The sequence below is a fragment of the Cebus imitator genome, unplaced genomic scaffold (assembly GCF_001604975.1).
Source record: "Cebus imitator isolate Cc_AM_T3 unplaced genomic scaffold, Cebus_imitator-1.0 Scaffold99, whole genome shotgun sequence".
NCBI lineage: Eukaryota > Metazoa > Chordata > Mammalia > Primates > Cebidae > Cebus > Cebus imitator.
In genome coordinates this window covers 4,974,780-4,995,947 of record NW_016107414.1, presented here as the reverse complement: position 1 = coordinate 4,995,947, position 21,168 = coordinate 4,974,780, and the positions used below count along the sequence as shown (strand labels likewise).

At 47.9% G+C, this 21,168-nt stretch overlaps 1 protein-coding gene across 4 annotated transcripts in view; it reads left to right on the top strand.

The window, feature by feature from the left end:
* Positions 1 to 21,168, top strand: part of REEP1 (receptor accessory protein 1) — a 118,826-nt gene that overhangs the window by 84,234 nt on the left and 13,424 nt on the right. For 2 of the 4 annotated variants that reach the window (XM_017536634.2, XM_017536635.2), the window contains exons 6-7: positions 15,355 to 15,532; positions 20,663 to 20,698. In XM_017536634.2, coding sequence (XP_017392123.1) covers positions 15,355 to 15,532; positions 20,663 to 20,698 — 214 coding nt within the window. The remainder of the gene's footprint in view (positions 1 to 15,354; positions 15,533 to 20,662; positions 20,699 to 21,168) is intronic. The other 2 variants (XM_017536636.2, XM_037741365.1) reach the window with 1 other exon arrangement.

The window sequence follows — 21,168 nt, the reverse complement described above, 5'->3', positions numbered from 1 at the left end:
GGGGGAGGGCGGTGTTTATTTCTCCAAAACTTACTGCCAATTGAGAAATACTATGACAGGACTACAAATACTCCCACTTATTTGTTTATTTATTTATTTATTTATTTATTTATTTAGACAGTCTTGCGCTGTTACCCAGACTGGAGTGCATTGGTGTGATCTCGACTCACTGCAACCTTCGCCTCCTGGGTTCAAGCAATTCTCCTGCCTCAGCCTCCCAAGTAGCTGGGATTACAGGCATCCACCAACACGCCAGGCAAATTTTTGTATTTTTCGTAGAGACGAGGTTTTGCCATGTTGGCCAGGCTAGTCTCGAACTCCTGACCTCAGGTTATCTACCCACCTTGGCCTCCCAAAGTGCTGGGATTACAGGTATCCCACCTCTTTTGTAGTGCTCCCAAGAGCCTAGCACAGTGCTTTGTACCTGGCTGAGCCCTTATCAACCTTATTGACTAACCCAGGGGAATAATTAGAGCAACTGCTTGCAAAAAAGGACACCCTGCCAAGTCACCCATGGCTAGGGTGACTATATAATTTATTATTCAAATCAGGACACATTTGAGAATGTAAAGGATGCTTATAATAATTACTCTGAAACAACAGGTCTAAACTAGGCCTGTTCGGCCAGACATGGCAGCTTACACCTGTAATCCCAGCACTTTGGGAGGCCGAGGTGGGAGGATTGCTTGAGCTCAGGAGTGAGAGACCAGACTGGGTAACATAGTGAGACCCTATCTCTACAAAAAATTAAAAATTAGCCAAGCATGGTGGCATGTGCCTATAGTCCCAGCTACCTGGGAGGCAGAGGCAAGAGGATCATCTCTTGAGCCCAGGTGGAGACTACAGTGAGCTATGATCATGCCACTGCACTCTAGCCTAGGTGACAGAGCAAGACCTTGTTTCAAATAAATAAATAAATAAACCGGGTCTGTCCCAAGGAAACCAGGATTTATGATCACATGACTCCTGGCTTCATTTTAAATCTCTTGGACCTGCTGTCTTCTCCTCCCACAAAACACCCTCAACTTACAAATCAGTTTTCACTCTCATAATCGACTGCATTTAGTGAAAGCGATGCAACAGAGAGCGTTACATGTTGAGAAGACCCTCTCTTAGGATCATTCCTAAAGAGACTCAGCACACTGGGCTGGAATTACAGGCTGGGAAACAGATTAGTTCTGACAGATTAAATGGAGGCTAGGATAAAATGATGGGATGAAGGAATAATTCCTCCTTCTGTCTTCTTGTTTACATCCTTTAGTGATTCCCTAGGAGGAAACTACAGAGCTTAAATGAAGAATGAAAAATCTTTTGACTACACTTTTAGTTGATCCGTTCAAAAATAATGTTGAGCCCTGTGTCCTTTCTCTAACAAAATTAATGTTTGCAGGAGTGTTTTTTGTATCATCATGAAGTGTGGAAAAAATTTGTAAACCACATTATATAAATAGAAGTCCTGGCCAGGCGCAGTGGCTCATTCCTGTAATCCCAGCACTTTGGGAGGTCGAGGCAGGCAGATCACTTGAAGCCAGGAGTTCAAGACTAGCCTGGCCAACATGATGAAACCCTGTCTCCACTAAAAATACAAAAATTAGCTGGTGTGGTGGCACATGCCTGTAATCCCAGCTACTTGGAAGACTGAGGCAGGAGAATCACTTGAACCCAGGAGGCAGGGGTTGCAATGCAACACTGCACTCCAGCCTGAGCAACAGAGTGAGTGAGACTCCATCAAAAAAAAAAAAAAAAGGAAATTCTTTGGGCGGGCGCAATGGCTCACACCTGTAATCCCAGCATTTGGGAGGCCGAGGCAGGCGGATCATGAGGTCAGGAATTCAAGACCAGACTGGCCAACATGGTGAAACCCCGCCTCTACTAAAAAATACAAAAAATTACCTGGGCATGGTGGCTCGTGCCTGTAATCCCAGCTACTTGGGAGGCTGAGGTAAGAGAATTGCTTGAACTGGGACCCAGGAGGCAGAGGTCGCAGTGAGCCAAGATCGCACCACTGCACTTCAGCCTGGGCTACAGAGAGAGACTCCATCTCAAAAAAAAAAAAAAAGGAAGTTCTTATTATTTTTTTTTTTTTTACATAAGGTCTTTGTATGTTGCTTAGGCTGACCTAAGTTTGGTTTAAGTGATCCTTCCACCTTAGCTTTCCTAGTAGCTGGGACTACAGGTGTGCACTACCATGCCCAGCTTATTAATGTTAATATTACTGTTTTGTCTTAGAACTGGAAGAGCTAAAAAAGAAAATCAGGCATGATTAATTTCTTCAGGGGAAGTTAACCCCTATCCCACCCTCAATTTTTTACAAGGCTAACCCCTATCCCTAGGAAGTGTTGATGCATCTGTCTTTCAGTGAAAACTGCTTCCTGAGGACACACTTCTCATGTACCTTCTGTCTCAGCATTCCTAGTCTCTGCTGGCTCTGATCCTACTTGGTGCCTGTTTCCTATCCTGTAATTCCACCCATAGAGAAAATTGAATGGCACGTCTTTTTAAGACTAGAACTGAAAAATCTCTCTTTAAAAAAAAAAATGCCCTAGAAATTTATTTGTTAAGCAAAACATATTCTCCCACAAAAAAGAAACCATAGTGATATGAACCACTAAACAACAGTTCTAAAACTATGGGGTCTCCAGGTTACCTTACTTCCCTTGCAGTTTGAACCACATACTAGATTTCTTCCACCTGCTGAATTCTTAGAGCTGGTAAACCAACATTGCTTTTTCACTTGTCCTATAACTTGAAAAATTATGTTGTTTTAGTTCCCCTGGAGATTTGTCTCCAGAACATTTCCAGCAGTACCAATGCTATTACTATAGTCCACCTATTGAAGAGAACTGCTCTAAGTAAAACAGCATTCTGTGAATCGGGAATTCTTCTCTTGCAAGTAGTTTTCAGAGTTGTGTTTGTGTGTATATGGTTCCACCTTCTCTTATCCCCAAATTTAGTATTGTTAGCTTCTTGAGATGAGGAGCTGTGACTTCTTTTCCTTTGTTTCTTGCTTAAAAAATAAAAACAGACCAATGTTTAGTTGTTTAGTGCTTTGCACTGATAGCTATTCATTAAACCCTGTTGACTGATTTGAAGTATATACCTTTTTAATTCCTCCAAACCTGCCCTGTCTAATATGGTAGCCACTTGCCTCATGTAGCTATTTAAATTTATATTAATTAAAATTGAGTATACCTAAAATTGAATTCCTTGGTCGTACTAGCCCCGTTTTTTTTGTTTGTTTGTTTGTTTTTGTTTTTTTAAGATGGACTCTTGCTCTGTCACCCAGGCTGGAGTGCAGTGGCGTGATCTTGGCTCACTGCAACCTCTGCCTCCTGGATTCAAGCAATTCTCCCTGCCTCAGCCTCCCAAGTAGCTGGGATTACAGGTGTCCATCACCACGCCTGCCTAATTTTTGCATTTTTTAGTAGAGACAGGGTTTCGCCATGTTGGCGAGGCTGGTTTTGAACTCCTTACCTCAGGTGATCTGCTGGTCTCAGCCTTCCAAAGTGCTGGGATTTCAGGCGTGAGCCACTGTGCCCAGCTGTACTAGCCCCATTTCAAGTTCTTATTTGCCAGTGTGGCTGGTAGCTGGCATAGTGATAGCCCATTTCCATCTTTGGACAGAAAGTTCTTTTGGACAGCACTGCCCCAAGCCCTCTGTTAATCCTCCAGTGTTCTTTTTTGCTTTATTTTCACCCCTTTGCCCACAGTTGCTCTGGCTTCAGCAGTACACCCACCCCTCCTTAGCTGCTCAGCTACTTGGGGCCTCTCTATATAAGGTTCACTAGGAAAATAGAAAACTGGAAAGTCAGCCTGTAGCAGCACCCATGCTGTAGCTCTTATGTCTTCTTTTCTGGGCCTGCTTTCACACCATGACCTCTGTTTTCCTGACTTACCCTCTAAAACTCAGGCACCTTGCCTGCAATTATGGACAGTGGCCAACAGGGGATAGCCAAGCCTTGGTTATAGCCGCCGGCATCTGAACAGTCAGGCACAATTTATGGAGAGTTCAATTATTTTGTTTTCCCACTTAAAAAAAAAATTCCGACTCACTTTTTCCTTAAAAAGAAAAAGAAGCTCTACAAAACAGTTCAGCACAGTAGTGTAAAAAAAAAAAAGTCCTCTCCCATATCCTTATCTTTTATCCATCAATGGTTTATCTAAATGTCTACTTTGAATAAAATACTGCATTAAAATCACCATGAAATGTTATTTTTAGAATCAAAAGCTCATTTGAGGAAGTTCATAAGCCCACTGATGTGGGATTTCTGACCTGACTGGAGTCAGTTGCCTTGCCTTTGTTTGCTTTCTAGCAAAAAACAACAACAACAACAACAACAAACAACTAAAACCTGTTTACAATTAATCAGAGGGCAGGCACTGATTTTCTTTTTATAAAACCTCCCTGTGTCAGCTCATACTTAGGAGATATTTCCAAGGACAGAGAAGAGATGACAGCTGTCCCTTGCCCAGGTCTGTATGTTTCACCTCTCTGGCTTCAGTCCCTACCATCTGTTGAATCAAAGAGGGTGAGGATACCAGAAAGCCCCATGTTTGTCTCTTTATCCCTCAGAGGAGGATTCCCTGGCCACTGTGCTCGCTCACAGTAAGTTAGCCTTCTTTCTTTAGTTTTTAGCCAAGAACTATATGACATGACATTAATATTTAGAATTCACCACAGCAACCATTTTTAAACACCAAGATTATCTAAACTGTTACAGACAAACTGCTGGAAAAGTTTGGAAGTATTCCCTACCCTCCAGTCTCCTAAATATTAGTCAACTCTTACCCGAGCTTCACTCTCAAAACTTGTCGAAGTAGAATCAAGCAAGACTTTTTGCCAATGTACTGGATTCCTTTTCTCCCAATGTTTCTACCTGGAATTTTACCTCACCTCACACTGCTCCATGAATAATCAAGTGGATTCAAACAAATGAAACACCCACATCACACTCGGCTGAAGAGGAAGGGCCAGAAATTCACATGGAGTTTCTGGTCCGACATTACTTACCAGCACTGTTCTGTGGAGATTGAGCAGCTTGATGCCTCAGGGGTCCAAGAGCAAAGAGGGAAGCCTGCCTGCCTGACCTCACAGAAGGGCCTGGTGGAGCCTAGAGGTCTGAGGAAACAGTTTGAGGATCACGTGTGAGCAGCAAGAGCTGTCTTTTGGCTGTGGTGACACGGCACCTCCCCATTCTCCTCCTCTCTCTGACTCCCCTCTTGTGTTTGCCTCCTCCCTCCTTTCCTCACTCCTCAGTGTTGGATGAATTTCTCTGGGCCTCACCTTTCTCTTCTCTCTCTCCCAGCACCGTCTCATCCTGTCCCTCACCTTCAGCTGTCACCTGATGCACCTGGTTCCCAGATGGACTTCTCTGCCCAGGGCTCAATCCCGGTGTCACTGGTTCTCTGCCCAGGGCTCAATCCCAGCGTCCCTGGTTCTCTGTCCAGGGCTCAATCCCGGCATCCCTGGTTCTCTGTCCAGGGCTCAATCCCGGTGTCCTTGGTTCTTTGCCCAGGGCTCAATCCCGGTGTCCCTGGTTCTCTGTCCAGGGCTCAATCCCGGTGTCCCTGGTTCTCTGTCCAGGGCTCAATTCCGGTGTCCCTGGTTCTCTGCCCAGGGCTCAATCCCAGCGTCCCTGGTTCTCTGTCCAGGGCTCAATCCCGGTGTCACTGGTTCTCTGTCCAGGGCTCAATCCCGGTGTTCTTGGTTCTCTGCCCAGGGCTCAATCCCGGTGTCCCTGGTTCTCTGTCCAGGGCTCAATCCCGGTCTCCCTGGTTCTCTGTCCAGGGCTCAATTCCGGTGTCCCTGGTTCTCTGTTCAGGGCTCTATCCCAGTGTTCCTGTTCTCTGCTGAACATCTCCCCTGTCTCCTTTGTACATTAGTTGACAGTCCTGGATGTAACTCCAAATCTGCCCTTCCATGTGTCCCACCGTTCTGATGATAATAAAATCACCATCCTGTCAAGCACCCAAGCTCCAAATCTCTGTCACCTTTGATGCCCACCTTCCTCCCACTTACTGTTTAAGTCCTAACCATTTGACATCCCTTCTCTCCTTTTGGGCCTTCTTCCACACCCGTCCCTCAGCTTGGACTCTTGCAGTAGCTACCCAAATGGTCGACAGCTCCCTTCCCTTCCTGTTAAAGCCTGTGTAGTCCAACCCTGATCCTAGCCTTCCTGTCTTGTCTCTGCTTACCTCTCTAGCTCTTCTGATACTGCATTCACAGCTGCCTTCTGTACTGTTCTGGAAATAGCAACTCTGAGTACTATTTCCAGAATTTTCCCTTTCTTGCCTCTGCCTTTGCTCATGTTGATCCTTTATCTGCCTCTGTTTCTACTTCTTTGAAATCCTCCCCACTCTTCTGGTTTAATGCCATCTTCTCCATGAAGCCTCCTCTGATCCCAGGTAGAACTGGCCTGTCACTCCTGGGTCCTCTGCACTGCTGTCATCATTTATATTTGTGTCCTACCTGCATCTCCATAGGTGCTCAGTAAATGTTAAAGGAATGAAAAGCTGTTGTGCATGTTTTTAGCTGCCATGACCAACAGAGCAATGTGTAGCATCAAGGATAGCCAAAGTTGGGCTTTGGAGATAAGCAGGCCAGGTTTAAAAGTCCCAGCTCCCTACTTACTGCTGCACCTCTGTGAACTTCCCTTCTTCACCTGCAAACAGGGACAATCATAGTACCTGCCACAAGAGTTAGGAGGCAATGTACACAAAGACTTCACAGAACGCAGAGCTCATAATAAATGATGAATAAAGATTGCCTGTTATTCACTCATATGTCTCATAGGTCAGTTTGATCTCAGACTGCTTATGATCTTCTCTTTCTTCACTGTTGAACAGAATAAAAAAAACAAGTTGGGCACTGGCATTGGGACGTTATTTACAATGCAGGCTCTTCTGCACAGGACGCTGACTTTCCTGCCTTGTCCTGGCCCACCTCTTATGTGCTCTGTCTTCCTATGCAAGCCGTACTCTCGCCCTGGGCTCAGGGTTCCCCACCATTCTAGGCCTGACTTTTCAAAGAGGTGCTTCCTCCTCCTCTTCAGCTCTGAGGTGTGTGGGCCCCTGAGGGGCAGCTTATGACATGTGAGCACCTGCCACCTGCCAAGACAGAAGGAAGGTCAAACGTGGGCTGCTGGAGCAGCTGGAACCCTCACTTCAGGGTGAACCCCAAGCTGGGGTTTGAGTGACTTGCCGAAGGTCAGGCAGCTGTCAGTTGTTGAGCCGTGATCAGCAGCAGGGTCTCTAGTTCCTCCAGTGTCCTTGTATTACTCCAGTCACCCTCCACCCCAACACACAAACCCTAAGCTGACACTTCCTGGCCATTTTGTGCTTGGATTACACTACCAGGCTCTGAAGCCCGGTGGCTGAGTACCTGAGAGGTGACTGGCCCTCACTGAGGATTTTAGAGTCTCTCACACCCCAGGGAACTGCTCTTCTGATGATCGATCAGCTCTTTCTTGGCCTTGTGGCAGGGCTAGGGAACACTTGATCTAGGACGAAAGAATGTGGATCACAGGTACATGTCACCATAAATCACAGTTTCTGTGAAGCCTGATCACATGCGATAGTATGGGCATGTTTGCACACCAGTATAAATAGAGTTCACCTTGCACCAGCAGTGGGCAGATTTGTCCTGTGGGTCCCCCCAACCTGCTCTTAGTCCTTCCTCCCTTCTCATTGTCCCTTTCCAGCAGGGACTTTGCCTCTGAAGGAGAAAGCATGGAGAAGGCAAAGCTTCCAGCTGAGATTTCCACAGGCAAGTTCAGGGGCCGCTGCTGTGTGTAGAGGGCCCCTCTTGGTGGCTCTGACTCCCCATCACTGGGCAAGGGCCTGGCTCAGATGTCCAGGCTTGGTCCAGCTACAGAGACCCAACTTACCTGAGCACTGTCATTGGTCACACAGGCCTGTCTCACCTCCCAGGCTCCCACTCCTCACCTCCTATCCAGCCTGCTCTGAATCGGAAGCACCAAGCCCGCCTCCCTCACCAGTTAATGCTTGTTCTTTTGCATTGCCTCTCCTTTAGGGCACTTCCCAGAAGAGAGACTAGAAAATACAATCTCTATTCCAGACAACCATGTGCCCGCTGCAAAGTGAGGAGAGAAAAGGGGAGAACATATACTGGGGACAAGTTCTTGATGTGCGCCAGTTGGCATATCTAGGATGTTCTCATCATTCTAACGTCCTGCCTCCTTCACACTGCTCACCTCTCAAAAACCTTAGTGAAGTGCTCAGTTTATTGTCAAAAACCAAGTGTAGGCGGCTGAAGCCCAGTTCTCCCAGGCTGGTCTTCTTTTACTCACTGGCACCAAAGCCTCTTCTCCCCAGGTGGGTTCACTCACATGCACCTTGGGTTTTTGTCCACTGACACACCCTGGCCCAAAGCTCTTCCCTGCCAGCACGTACCTTCCCCATCCCGCTTCCAAGGATGAAGCCCTCAACTCACTCCTCACTCGGCTTTGACCCCTTGTGGGAGAGGACGAGGCTTCTGCCCGTGCTCAGCCATGGTGATGGTGCCGTCCCCTGCCCTGTACTCTGGCACGTTTGGTTGTCTTTGTCGCTTGCGCCCTTGTACACACTTATTATCTTGATGCCCCAGCTAGACTGTGAGCTCCATGGGAGCAGGGACCATACCATCCTCGTCTTTGTTCCCCTGCGGAGCTTCGCAGAGCTTTGTGAACACTCCCGCAGCAACTGTTGACGGTTGCGAGTCAGTGAATAAATAGGTGAGTGAGCAAGGGAGTGACAGGAGGAAAGAGGTGAGGACACGGCTCCCTTCAGCTCCATTTTGTCGCCTTGGTGCCCATGGCTTTTTTTCTCCTTTTCCCCTTTACCAGGTGGCTCGACTCTTTCATTTTATCTTCTCTTTGGACCTGAGAGAAGGGCAGGTAACCCTGTTGAGAGGTGTGACTAACTCCAAACTGATCCAGTCGGGCAGCGAGGCCAGGCCGCCGGCTCTGCTCACCAGCACGTGGTCTGGATCAGAGGCAGGTGTCCCCCCTGCCTCGGCACCTGCGTGTGCGTGTGTGTTAATCCATGTGGGGCACACGGAGCCGGGCCCCACTTCATCATCTTCCCAGAGCCTCTTATGGTGTGAATTTGGTAGCATCTAACATGTGATTAACTTACTTGGGTTTTTTTTTCTTTGTTTAATGCCTGGAGAATGGATTGAATTTGATGATGGATGCTATTGCAGTAGAAATTCTCCTTCTCTGTTTGGTTTGTTAATCCCATTTCATGTCACAGACAAGGGCCCGGTCCTCATGCAGCATGTCATTGGGAGCCGCCTGCTTGGCTTGGATGTGGCGCATGTGTGGCTGTGGAGGCTGGAGGCTCACTCCTCCAGTGAGGCTGGCAACCCCTGGGGTTTGGAAGGAAGTATTAACTCCTGAATTATTGGTGGGAAATGCAGTTGTGCTGGCAGCTCTGTTATCAATTTCCTGACTCACTAAAAGCCTTTGTCTTTATTCTCATTGCCCTCAGTAGCAGGCATTAGATATTGTGTCAAGTGAGCTGGGCTAAAATTCCTGCTTTGCTGGAACCTTCCCCTGTGACTTGGTGTGTCCCTCTGGAAAAGAGGCCCTCATCAATGACTCAACACTCATTTAGTCTAGAGATACCATGTACTCCTTCTTAATTTTGTGTTGCTGTCGTTGTTGTTTTAATTACTCCTATGTCTTTTTTTTTTTTTTTTTTTTTTTTTTTTTTTTTTTTTCCTTTTTTTTTTTTTTTTTTTTTTTTGGTCTAGATTGCATTGGTCAGCATCATGCACACTGTATATTCACAAAGTGAGGTCCTCAGGGTGACCTTGAGAGAGTGCTGTGGGTGTTACTGAAAATTAAATTGTACTGATTTTTTAAAGGTAATGCATGTTCTTAGTGCAGAATTCTAAAAGGACAAAAGACAGTGTCCGATGAAGAGTAAGCCTCACTCTTACCTCTGCCTTCCACTGGCATGGTTGTTAACGAAGAAATCATGTAGCCTTTCTGCAGGCACTTCTGCTATTCAGATACATCCCTGGCCATGAACAAAGTATAAGGGGACCCCCATCTCCTTAGCAGACAAAACTGCAAAGACCTCACTTGGGGTGGATTGAAGTGGCTGCTCTCAGTGGTGACAAATACTAACACATATTCCTTCTCTTTCCACCTGGCCTCCATCTTTACCCCACCAAGTCCTCCACCCACCCAAGTTCAAGCGCAGTCTCCTCTGGGACACCTTGCCTCTCCAGTGTGTGCCCTCTGTTCTCTGTACCCACAACCCTCTGACACTTATACACTCCTCGTGGACACATCTCAAGGCTTGTTCAGCAGGATGCTCTTTCAGGTCTGGGACCCTGGCTGACGCATCAGGCTGGAGTGGGGATTTCCCACTGTCACGCTTTACCCAGGCGGCAGCTCCATAAATGGTCATACGTTCATTCATGCAACTCCTTAACCCCTAATGTGTATCAAGTAGAGTGGTAGATGCCAAGGCTGCCATAGTGAATAAAACAGACAATAGCAGTACTTAAGTATCATTGTGTGGAGAGCAAGAGAGACGTACAGCTCAAAGGCTGCAGTGACAGCATATTACAGGGAGCTGGGATGCGTAGAGAAAGCTGCTTTGAGAAGTGCATTGTGTCTTAATTAAGTTAGGACACAATGTTTTCTCACTTAGAATGTTTATTTCTTCTTATTAAAAACTCTTAGATGTAATTTTTGTCACTTTTATATGTACATTAAAAGGAACACATTAGCACAATAAATTATTAAGATCTTTCTAACCTCACTTTTTCACTTTGAGAGGTCCTGAATTACTTTTCAGCTCAGCATGTCAATATACACTTATGACCATGCCATATCATTCTCTGTTCCTTCCAGTGTGTTGGATGATGTCAAGCTATTGTTTCTGGGATTTTCATTCATGCTAGTGTTGATGCTGCCACTTTCTTGATCATACCAGAAGGTGTCAGTGAGTTATGTGTTAGACAACTGAGATTCATATTCCTTTCTCAAGCAGTTCTTAAATGGTTTGTTAATTAAACACTCAGGGATTTCAGTTGTCCAGTTATGCCAGGGAGAATAACAACCAAGTACATCTATGTATAAGCATTGACAATGATGTCAGGGCAGCAGCAATTGTAAGACCCACCCCAATTTCAGAGATGAAAAATATGTCTTGGAATTGATAAAAATCATTTTCAAGAAGTCTAGGAGAAGGTGGGTGCTGTCATTATAATTCTGGTTACTTAGTGATGTCTTTTTAAATTTTAAAAATAGAGATGGGGGTCTATCTATGTTGCCCAGGCTGGTTTCGAACTCCTGGGCTTCAGCAATCCCCCTGCCTCAGCCTCCAAAGTGCTGGGATTACAGGCATGCGCCACCAGATGGGCCTTCTCAGAGCTTTTAATACGATAATGTGGCTCAAGGAATTATGGGGACTATGGTATTAACCCTTCCCAAATGTGGAGAATCCAAGTTTATTTTCCCAAAGTAGGGAACCCCATTTTGCAGACTACCAGTAAACAACCCGTGCTTCTTTCCAGAAGCGAATGGTCTAGAATAAAAAGATTCTACAGAGCAGAGCTGAACTGACAGTGTGGAATGGGGTTTGCAGGAAGTGAATAGGAATGAGATTTTGTGTAGAGACTAAGGGCTGAAAGGTCTACAAATGAAAGCGGCATATTGATTTTTATTTATTTTTTTTTTGAGACAGAGTTTTTGCTCTTGTTGCCCAGGCTGGAGTGCAATGTCGTGATCTCGGCTCACTGCAACCTCCATCTCCCAGGTTCAAGAGATTCTCCTGCCTCAGCCTCCTGAGTAGCTGGGATTATAGGTGTGTACCACCACACCTAATTTTGTATTTTTAGTAGAGACGGGGTTTCACCATATTGGTCAGGCTGACCTCAAGTGATCCACCCACCTCAGCCTCCCAAAGTGCTGGGATTACAGGCGTGAGCCATGGTGCCTGGCCAGGCATGTTGATTTTAACCATCTCAGAGTGTTTTGACAGGCAAGGGCTAATTTGTTTTCAAGAGTCTTGTATATACACCACTATAATTTCCTCTGACACAGGCCTAGGTTGATACTGAGCTGTTATTATCTCCCTCTCTTTCCTAACCTCTGCCACTGCCAGTGATATTGGAGCTAGACTGGTTGGCTTCTGGGACTGGAATGGAGCACTTTGCTAAAATGAACGTGTACGATGCCTGCTGCTGCTTTCTCTCACATATGTTGCTGAGCAACAATGTACAAGAACTGGCGAACTGTGGTGAGGGAATTTGTCCCTGGCTGTTTATTTTTGCTTGGGGTCATGAAGCCCCTCCTGGTCCTTTTGACCAAAGTGATCTTTTCCACCTCTGCTTTCTCTTTTTTTTTTTTTTTTTTTGAGACGGAGTCTTGCTCTGTTGCCAGGCTGGAGTGCAGTGGCGCAATCTCGGCTCACTGCAACCTCTGCCTCCTGGGTTCAAGCGATTCTTCCACCTCAACCTCCCGAGTAGCTGGGACCCCAGGCGCGTGCCACCACACCCGGCTAATTTTTTTTGTATTTTTGTTAGAGACGGGGTTTCACCATGTTGGCCAGGATGGTCTCGATCTCTTGACCTCGTGATCTGCCTGCCTCAGCCTCCCAAAGTGCTAGGATTACAGGTGTGAGCCACCGCACCCAGCTCCACCTCTGCTTTCAATAGCAACCTTGTGTCTTAGGCAGTAGCCGCAGCATCAACATCATTATCATCAAAGTTGACATTTTTGAACACTGAACATGCATTGGGCTATGTGATGGGTATCTTAAGGACGTAATCTCGTTGAATCCGCACCAGCAGCCAGCCATGTGGATGCTTTTCTGCAAATGAGGGCACTGAGGCGGAGAGAGGTGAGGATCACTCAGCTGTTAAATGACAGGGCTGGAATTTGAATCCAGGCCTGACTGGGGAACTACTGTTCTCAGTCTTCACTTTCTGTAGCTTCTGGTAGGGCACCTCTGTGTTGTATCTGTACATCTGTCTTTTTACACTTTCTCAGAAATCAAGCTGTACTGGTGGTGTTTCCTATTAACACCTAGCACCGTGTCTTGCCCATAAAATGTACCTGATAATTGTTGAACAAGTAAAATAAGTGAAGAAATGAGAGGATGAATGAAAGAGTGAGTCAGTGAATGATTTGCTTGAACACTAGCCTAACGTTGAGTTACTCATTTATAATTAGCAGAATATTTTCTCATTTCAGAATCAAGTTTTGCTCCTTAGTCACCAAATTTCTTCTAAATTCTAGATGCCACCTAGAATGCTTATGAGTAAAATAATCATGGATCATTGGCTGTTATATTTGAAGGGGTTATATAATGGGTGGCCGGCTGGTCCAGCCGTCATTTTGTGGGCAAAGACCACCCAGCTATTCTTGTCAAGGACATGAGGCCTTGGACCCTTGCCAACCATCATTCTAGAGCAGTGTCGGAGGCAACCAGGGTGATTTCTGTCTTTTTTCACATGATATCCTTCCTGGCCTGTATTTACAATTCTAATTGTATTTATTTGATTATTTAAATAGTTTTCTTTGGGTTTTCGTTGTTAGTTTCCTGGTGACATGGTTTTTTGTATCTTTGGTAGGTTGGGAACAGCTGTATTTCAAATTTTAATGCATCTTGGTTTTAGTCTGGCATTTCTTTGTTTCTTTTTATTTTTTTTGAGACAGAGTCGCACTTTGTCACTCAGACCAGAGTGGAGTGGTGTGATCAGGGCTCATTACAGCCTCTACCTCTTGGGCTCAGGCAGTCCTCCCACCTCAGCGTTCCGAGTAGCTGGAACTACAAGCATATACACCATGCCCAGCTAGTTTAAAATTTTTTTTTATATATACAGGGTCTCACTATGTTGCCCATGCTGGTCTTGAACTCCTAGACTCAAGCAATCCTCCTGCCTCAGCCTCCCAAAGTACTAGGATTACAGTCATGAGCCACCAGACCTGGCCTCTTCTGGCATTTCTTCTAAACCTGCCTGCAAGCCCTTTTTGTTTCCCCCTCCCCTTTAATGAACTCATTTTGCATTTGCCCCTTGATCCTATCTGGATCTTTCACTTCAGTGAATTGCTGTGCTTTGTTGGTTCATTTTTATTATTTTTTTATTAAGTAAAACGAAAAAATCTTCCAAACCTTTCTCTCACCTCTGAAAACCTCTTACTCAACTGTTTTGGCCCTTGCTTGTTTCATCAATCTCACCAACAGTCCTCTTGTCAGCGACTTGAATTGATTTTGTGCTGATTTGTTGATTCTGTTATGTCTGTTGTGCAATATTGTCCCCAAGTCCCCCAGATCTCTGAGACCACTCTTTCCTTCATTATCCAAATGGCATAGAATACCTCTCCCATGCCACTGCAGTGCCATGCACCCAAGGGAAGCCTGCACACTCTCCAGGCTTCCTTCTTTCTGAAGATGCTTGAGTTCATTCGTTGTTACTTGCCTGTCACTTCTTGCTCCAAATCCTAGCCCAGTTCTCAATTGCCCCAGTCTCCTCCCACTCTCAGGTTTCCTTAGCCTCTCTCTGCAGCCCCTGAGGCACACTTAAAGCAACGCCACCATCCCTGAGCCTTCACTGTGATCATTTTCACTCACACATTCTCATCCAGACAGGGAGGAGCTGCTCTTTCATAAGTAAAATGCATTGATCTTGCTTTCCTAAACAAAAGAACAGTTCCCCCCTGAGATTAATTCTCTGTCTTCCTCAGAATATGAAATGGTTATAGTCAGCAAGGGTTTTTTAATATCATTTTTTTCCTTCCTGATTCATTACTTTTGGGTATTTTATGAAGCTGAAATGCATCAGTGGAAGTAAGTGTGCCTTGTAGACATAATATGCTATACAGATAAAAGAAATTTCTGTTGTCAAACGTTTAAAAAAAAATTGTCTGCATTTTGTGTCCTCTGAAAATAATAACTAAGCACGCAGAATATTAGCTTTTAATTTCCTGACCAGATTCTCACGTACTGAGAAAAACACAGATACATGTGGATTTTTATTTATGCCCAGCAAGAGAAAAAGCAGATGGCCTGGAGGGAGTAGGAGCTGCAGGCAGTAGTCGCACCCTTGACCCTGAGTCTGTCTGAGGCTCTGGATCATCTTAGGAGTATCTGAGGGCAAGGAGGGAGCCTGGAGCCAAAGGAGCGATTGCTGAGCCCCAGAGGAGGCCCTGGAAATTTCTGGGGTTTGACCCTCTCTGTGTTTCCAGCAGCTATGCCTGGGCACCTGCCCCTTTGCAGAGTTGATATAGGTCTTGATCTCTGCCTTGCTGCCCATCAGAGCTCCCTCTTGGCCTTTGAGTCTGACCTGTGGAGCAGGAACTCTGATGTGTGCCCCTCCTGTGTTGTATCCAGGGACAAGGTGCCTTATCGGAGAGACTGCGGAGCTTCAGCATGCAGGACCTCACCACCATCAGGGGAGACGGCGCCCCTGCTCCTTCAGGCCCCCCACCACCAGGGTCTGGGCGGGCCAGCGGCAAACATGGCCAGCCCAAGATGTCCAGGAGTGCTTCTGAGAGCGCTAGCAGCTCAGGTAGGTGTCACTTTACTTCTCCTCTTTCCCTCTCCTTGGGCCTCGCTTTCATTGAGAGAGGCCCAGTCCACCATGTGGCGTGCAGCCTGGCCCTGACCCCATGGACCTGCCATCAACAGAGGTGTCCATCAGATCATGCCAGGTCAGCCAAGAGGTGAGCACCCCTCAGGTCAGGCCAGAAGCTGGCCTGGCAACTCTGATCAGGCAAAGGGCTAGGTCACCTGTACCAAAGCGTCCCCCCTCCTCTATCTGATTGCCTAGGGAATTGGGGGTAGTTGGAGGATAGTGTCTAGGCCAAGCCTGGAGGCAGCAGGTACAACAGGACCTGGGCCCCAGGAGCCTTCTGTGTTCTCTTCTCAGACTCCAGGGAGGCGTGCCTGTTGACACCTGAGTGTTGTCTTCTCACCGGGGCTTACTGCTCTCATGGGCCCTCTTCCCTGCCTGAAAATTGCCTGTTCTCTCTCTCACTCTGCTGTCTTCTTCTCATCTCTGACCCCTCATGCATCTCACACCACCCACAGCCTCTGCATACCAAGGGCCATGCTAGCTCTGAGCTGTAGTTCCTATACCGGCCGGGACCTTACAGTAACCACACCTCTGCCTCCAATGCCTGACTCTGGTGTCACATGCCCATCATGGAGTTGCTGGTATTGGGACTGACCTGGGGACCTTGTTAAACATGCAAAGTCCTGGGCCCATCTGTAGAGGCTTCTGTAGGTCTGGGTGAGACCCAGAAGTGTGATTTCATTGAGTTGCAGCCATGTTTGGGACCCCCCCCCCCGCCGCATCAGATCCACCAGTGTGGGTTTCAGGCTCATGGAGGGTGGGGCACAGGCTAGGGGCACACAGTTTTCCAGGCTGCTCCTTGGGAGGATGACAGGGGCCTTGACTCTCAGTTGCTGAGCGCAGAAGCTGCCCAGGACTGATGGTGGAGGTATGGGGGGCAGTTCTGTATCACCACCTATGCCTCCCTGTGGTTGGAGGGGTGGGAATTGAGCCAGTCTTTTGGAATCTGTGTCCACAATGTATGTCTGGTGGCTGCCTGGCCCTTAAATTTAAAGGGAGATGTCTGGCCACCTGTGACCATGTACTGTAAGGTGCAGCCTGCAGGGGACACCTTGGCCATAAGCCCCATGTCCTGACAGGCCCCATCTGATTCTCAGGGGTCTTAGACATCGACAGGGAGGCATGAGGCCTGCGGCTGCCTCGGAATGACAACTCATGCTCAGAGCCAAGTGCAGCTCAGGGCTCCATCCCTTTCCTCCCCCTCAGCAGTGTCTCCTTGGCCCTTCACAGGTCTGAGGACTGTGGTTTTTCTATTGGGAGATGTTTTAACCCTGTCACAACTGAAAGCAGGGCAGGGATGGAGTTGCAAAAGGCCAGGCAGGAAATGACTCAGGGATCCTTCAGTCAAGTCCACTGATTTTACCGGTAAAGAGACAGAGGTGCAGGGAAGGGGACTGTGCAGGGTCACCCACGGTGGGCTGCAGTAGAGCGTGGCCTCCTGACTCCCAGGCCAGTGCCCTTCGCCACTCACTCATCAACCTTCCAGGTTTTGTCAAGCATCTAGAGCTTCTGATCTGCCGGACACTGCCCCAGAAATAGGGATACAACACAGAGTTAGGTCTCAGCTCCATACTGCATCAGCTCATCGTCTGCCAAGCCTCAGGTGAAAACTGCCCTTTAGATGGAAAAAGGGCCTCAGTTCAGTGAAACCCAGAGGGCAGAGCAAGAACCAGTGGGTGAAGTCCCAGGGGGCTAGCCACTTGCTCACTGCATGACCCAGGCAAGCTGTTTACCCTCTCTGTACCCCAGACTCCTTATCTGTTCAAGGAATAACACCCCTTTGTAGGGTTGTTGTGAAGATTCAAATGAAATAAGCCATGTAAAAGTGCTTATGGTCTGGCCGGGCGCGGTGGCTCAAGCCTGTAATCCCAGCACTTTGGGAGGCCGAGGCGGGTGGATCACGAGGTCAAGAGATCGAGACCATCCTGGTCAACATGGCGAAACCCCGTCTCTACTAAAAATACAAAAAATTAGCTGGGCATGGTGGTGCGTGCCTGTAATCCCAGCTACTCAGGAGGCTGAGGCAAGAGCATTGCCTGAACCCAGGAGGCGGAGGTTGCGGTGAGCCGAGATCGCGCCATTGCACTCCAGCCTGGGTAACATGAGTGAAACTCCGTCTCAAAAAAAAAAAAAAAAAAAAGTGCTTATGGTCATGCCTGGCATCAATACACAGTAGCTATTATCATTGTTCTTGTTGTAATTTATCTCTCTTGAGAGGGCGTGTTGTCATGCTATAAGTGTCCAGGAGAGAAATGGACCATCTTGGGAGGTAGTGAGATCCCTGACATTGGAAGGACCCAAGCCAAAGTTGGATGGTCAGGTTCTAGGGAGGGATTCCTGCTTTGGCTAGGAAGTGGGCCTAGGTGGCCCTGGGGTCCCTTTGCCTCCAAGAGTTTGCATTGCCATTATAGAGGTGAGCCCAGCAGAGGAGGCAGGCTCAGAGTTTGTGTACTGGGCTGAGGCCCCCCAGCCCCAGATTGCTGGCCTCCTGCCTAGACCTCTGCTGGTGACTTATTCAGGGCAGCCTCAGAATTGGGAACGCAAGAAGCTGGCAGGGTCTGCAGGGAGATGGGAATGTCTTCTGGGCCTGGAGCATCTTTCCAGCCCAGCACCACATAGAAAAGCGTTTGGGATGATTTGCTTTGGTGCTGGCTCTGCCACTCTCCATGAGCAGAGATGGTGATGTCCCTGCCATGCCCCAGGGAGGCAGTGGGGAGCAAGAGGACCGGCTATGCTGCACCATGCCCAGCCCTCCTCACTGCCGTTCCCCTTGGCCTCAGCACCTAAGACCACAGGGGCAAAGAGGAAAGATGCGACCCAGCAGGGAGGCCGGGACAGTGTGGTGCTCTTCCCAACTGTTCTGGAGCCTAAAATAAAAGCCATCTCAAAAAGGAAGACAGGTGAAAGATGGCCTAGGCCTGGATATGGGCAAGATTGGCTGGGTCAGAGGTTTTGGGGCTGTCATATCCTGAAGTAAGGTCAACGTGCCTGGGAGGAAGTCTAGCAGAGGAAGCCCTTCCCAGCTCAGCCCCCAGTGTGGGCCTTGGACGGCAGTAAGGGCCCCAGAAGAGGGAAGGAGGCCAGACTTCATCCTGGCTGGGTGATGCCAGGCCTGTGCAGACACGGCAAATGCAGCACAACAAGGCATGCTCGCTCCTTCTGAGCCTCGATTCAGCCTCAGAACTTCTCTCAGAACCCAGGCAGATGCTACCATAGGATTTGACCTTGGCACAGAAGACAGACCGGATTCCCTTAAGCTTTCTTCTTTGTAAAAAAAAAAGCCCAATAATCCCTATTCAGCCTATGTCTTAGGGTTGTGAGGAGAGCAAACCAGAGAATTTGCAAACCCTGGACAGGTGGCAGGAGTTGAAGACAACCTGGAGAGAGATGGGAGCTGCACCCTGTGGAATTCTCTGCAGCAGCTGGAAGCAACAGATTTAAATGTACACACAGTGGAACTTGAAAGCATGATGCCAGGTGAAGAAAAGTACAAACAGAATATTTTATCTAGCAATTTATTTACAATAAAAATATATGCCCATCATGCAAAGTAACAATAACGAAGTTTATACAAAGAACATGTTGAAACAAAAAGTTGCATATTAAAATGTTAAAACTGACACTCCTTGAGGAGGAAGGAGAATGTGAGTGGGGTGTGGGAATAAAAGTCGTGTAAAGGCACATAAAAAGTGAGGGGGGTGGCTGGGCATGTTGGCTCATGCCTGTAATCCCAGCACTTTGGGAGGTCAAAGCGGGTGGATCGCTTGAGGTCAGGAGTTCAAGAACACCTGACCAACATGGAGAAACCCCGTCTCTACTGAAAATACAAAATTAGCCAGGCTTGGTGGCGCATGCCCGTAATCCCAGCTACTCGGGAGGCTGAGGCAGGAGAATTGCTTGAACCTGGGAGGCAGAGGTTGTAGTGAGCCGAGATCACACCATCGCACTCCAGCCTGGGCAACAAGAGCAAAACTCTGTCTCAAAAAAAAAAGAAAAAAAAAAAAAAGTGAAGAGGATCCCATGAACCAGTCCAGACCATTTGCTGTGAGCTGAGAAGTGACATGCACATGACCTCCTGCATCTTGAGGAAAAGAAGGAAGATGCTGCAAATGAGGGTGGGAGAAAGGGGCACGAAGTCTGTCCCTGCACGGTCATGGTCACTCAGTGCTGCAAGCTCCTGGCTGGCAGACAAGGGTTCTGTGTTTCCCTCTGGAAACACCTACCCAGCATACCAACCACATGCCTGGCACACAAGAGACCTCTGCATGTGCTCTGAGGACACAGGGTCTGGGCATTGGAGAAGGCGAAGAGGAGTTCTCTCCTGCTGCTTTCAGCAGCCAGAATGGGGCTGGGCAGTGCACTTGGCTTGACCCCCTCTCTCTTGCCTGGAGTTTTCCTCTTTGCTTAAAGGGTCAGGGTGGGTGGGGACTGACATGGCCCTCCCTGCACAATGAGCTGGGAGGTGTGTAGTCAGATACCATACACTGAATACCTAGCACTGGACACCAGGAAGGGTACAAGAAATGTTGAAAGAATGATCCTGGCCTTCCATGGACTTGGAATCATTCAGTGAGCATGTATTTAGTGAGCACCTACTCTATGTCAAGGCCCAGATGTGCACCAAGACCAGTGGCCTGTACAAGGCAGCAGCCAGTTAGGCCTTTGCAAATGCCCAGACACGAAGTACTTTGGGGTTCAGAGGTGAGTCCGAGGAGGTTTCCTGGGGGACATTCTGAACTGGAAAGCAGAAACAGGAGGAGGCTGTGGGCAGGGGTGCTTGGAGTTATTTCCCAGAGGAAACTTTGACTCTGTCTCCTGCCTTCCCTGCAGGGTGCAAGGACTGACTTTGTGGTCCAGGTGAGGTTATTTTCTGCACCTGAGAGGAAGCTGAATCTGAGATGACTCTTTCCCCACTTTGGTGTCTCTACAGAGACCCACATTCCTGGGATCCCTAGTTTGTACACACTGGGATCCCCACACCTCACCAGGGCCTCCCTATTTGCCTGGGGCTGGTCCCTGTCCAGGGGGAATGTCACTGACGGTGCCCCCACCCCATTCCCACAGTGTGTACCTGCTGCTCCACCTGCAGGACCCGGAAAGGTGAGTAAGCAGCCAGCCTCTCCGCAGTGTGCTGTGCTCTCACTCAGGAAGAGCTTCTAACCAGGAGCGGGCACCTGACCCTGGGGCTCCCTTTCAGCTGCATGGTCATAGGGAGGGGTCAGGAGGTTAACCCTTTGTAACAGCAAACACAGTAGTTTACAGTTTCTGTGAGCTAGAAATTTGGGAGCGGCTTAACTGGGTGGTTCTGGCTCTGGGTCTCTCAAGAGGTTGCACTCAAGATGTCAGCCCAGGCTGAGTCATCGGAGGGCTTGACGACACCGGAGGATCCACTTTCAAGGTGGTGCTCTTATGGCTGTTGGCTGGAGGCTCCTTATCTCATGGGTTTCTCCAGGGCTGCTTAAGTGTCCTTACAACATGGCAGGTGGCTTGGCCTGGAGTGAGCCGTTCAAGAGAGAGGGCAGGCAGGAAGCCAGGGTACCTTTTCTGTCCTAGGCTTTGAAGTCACACTA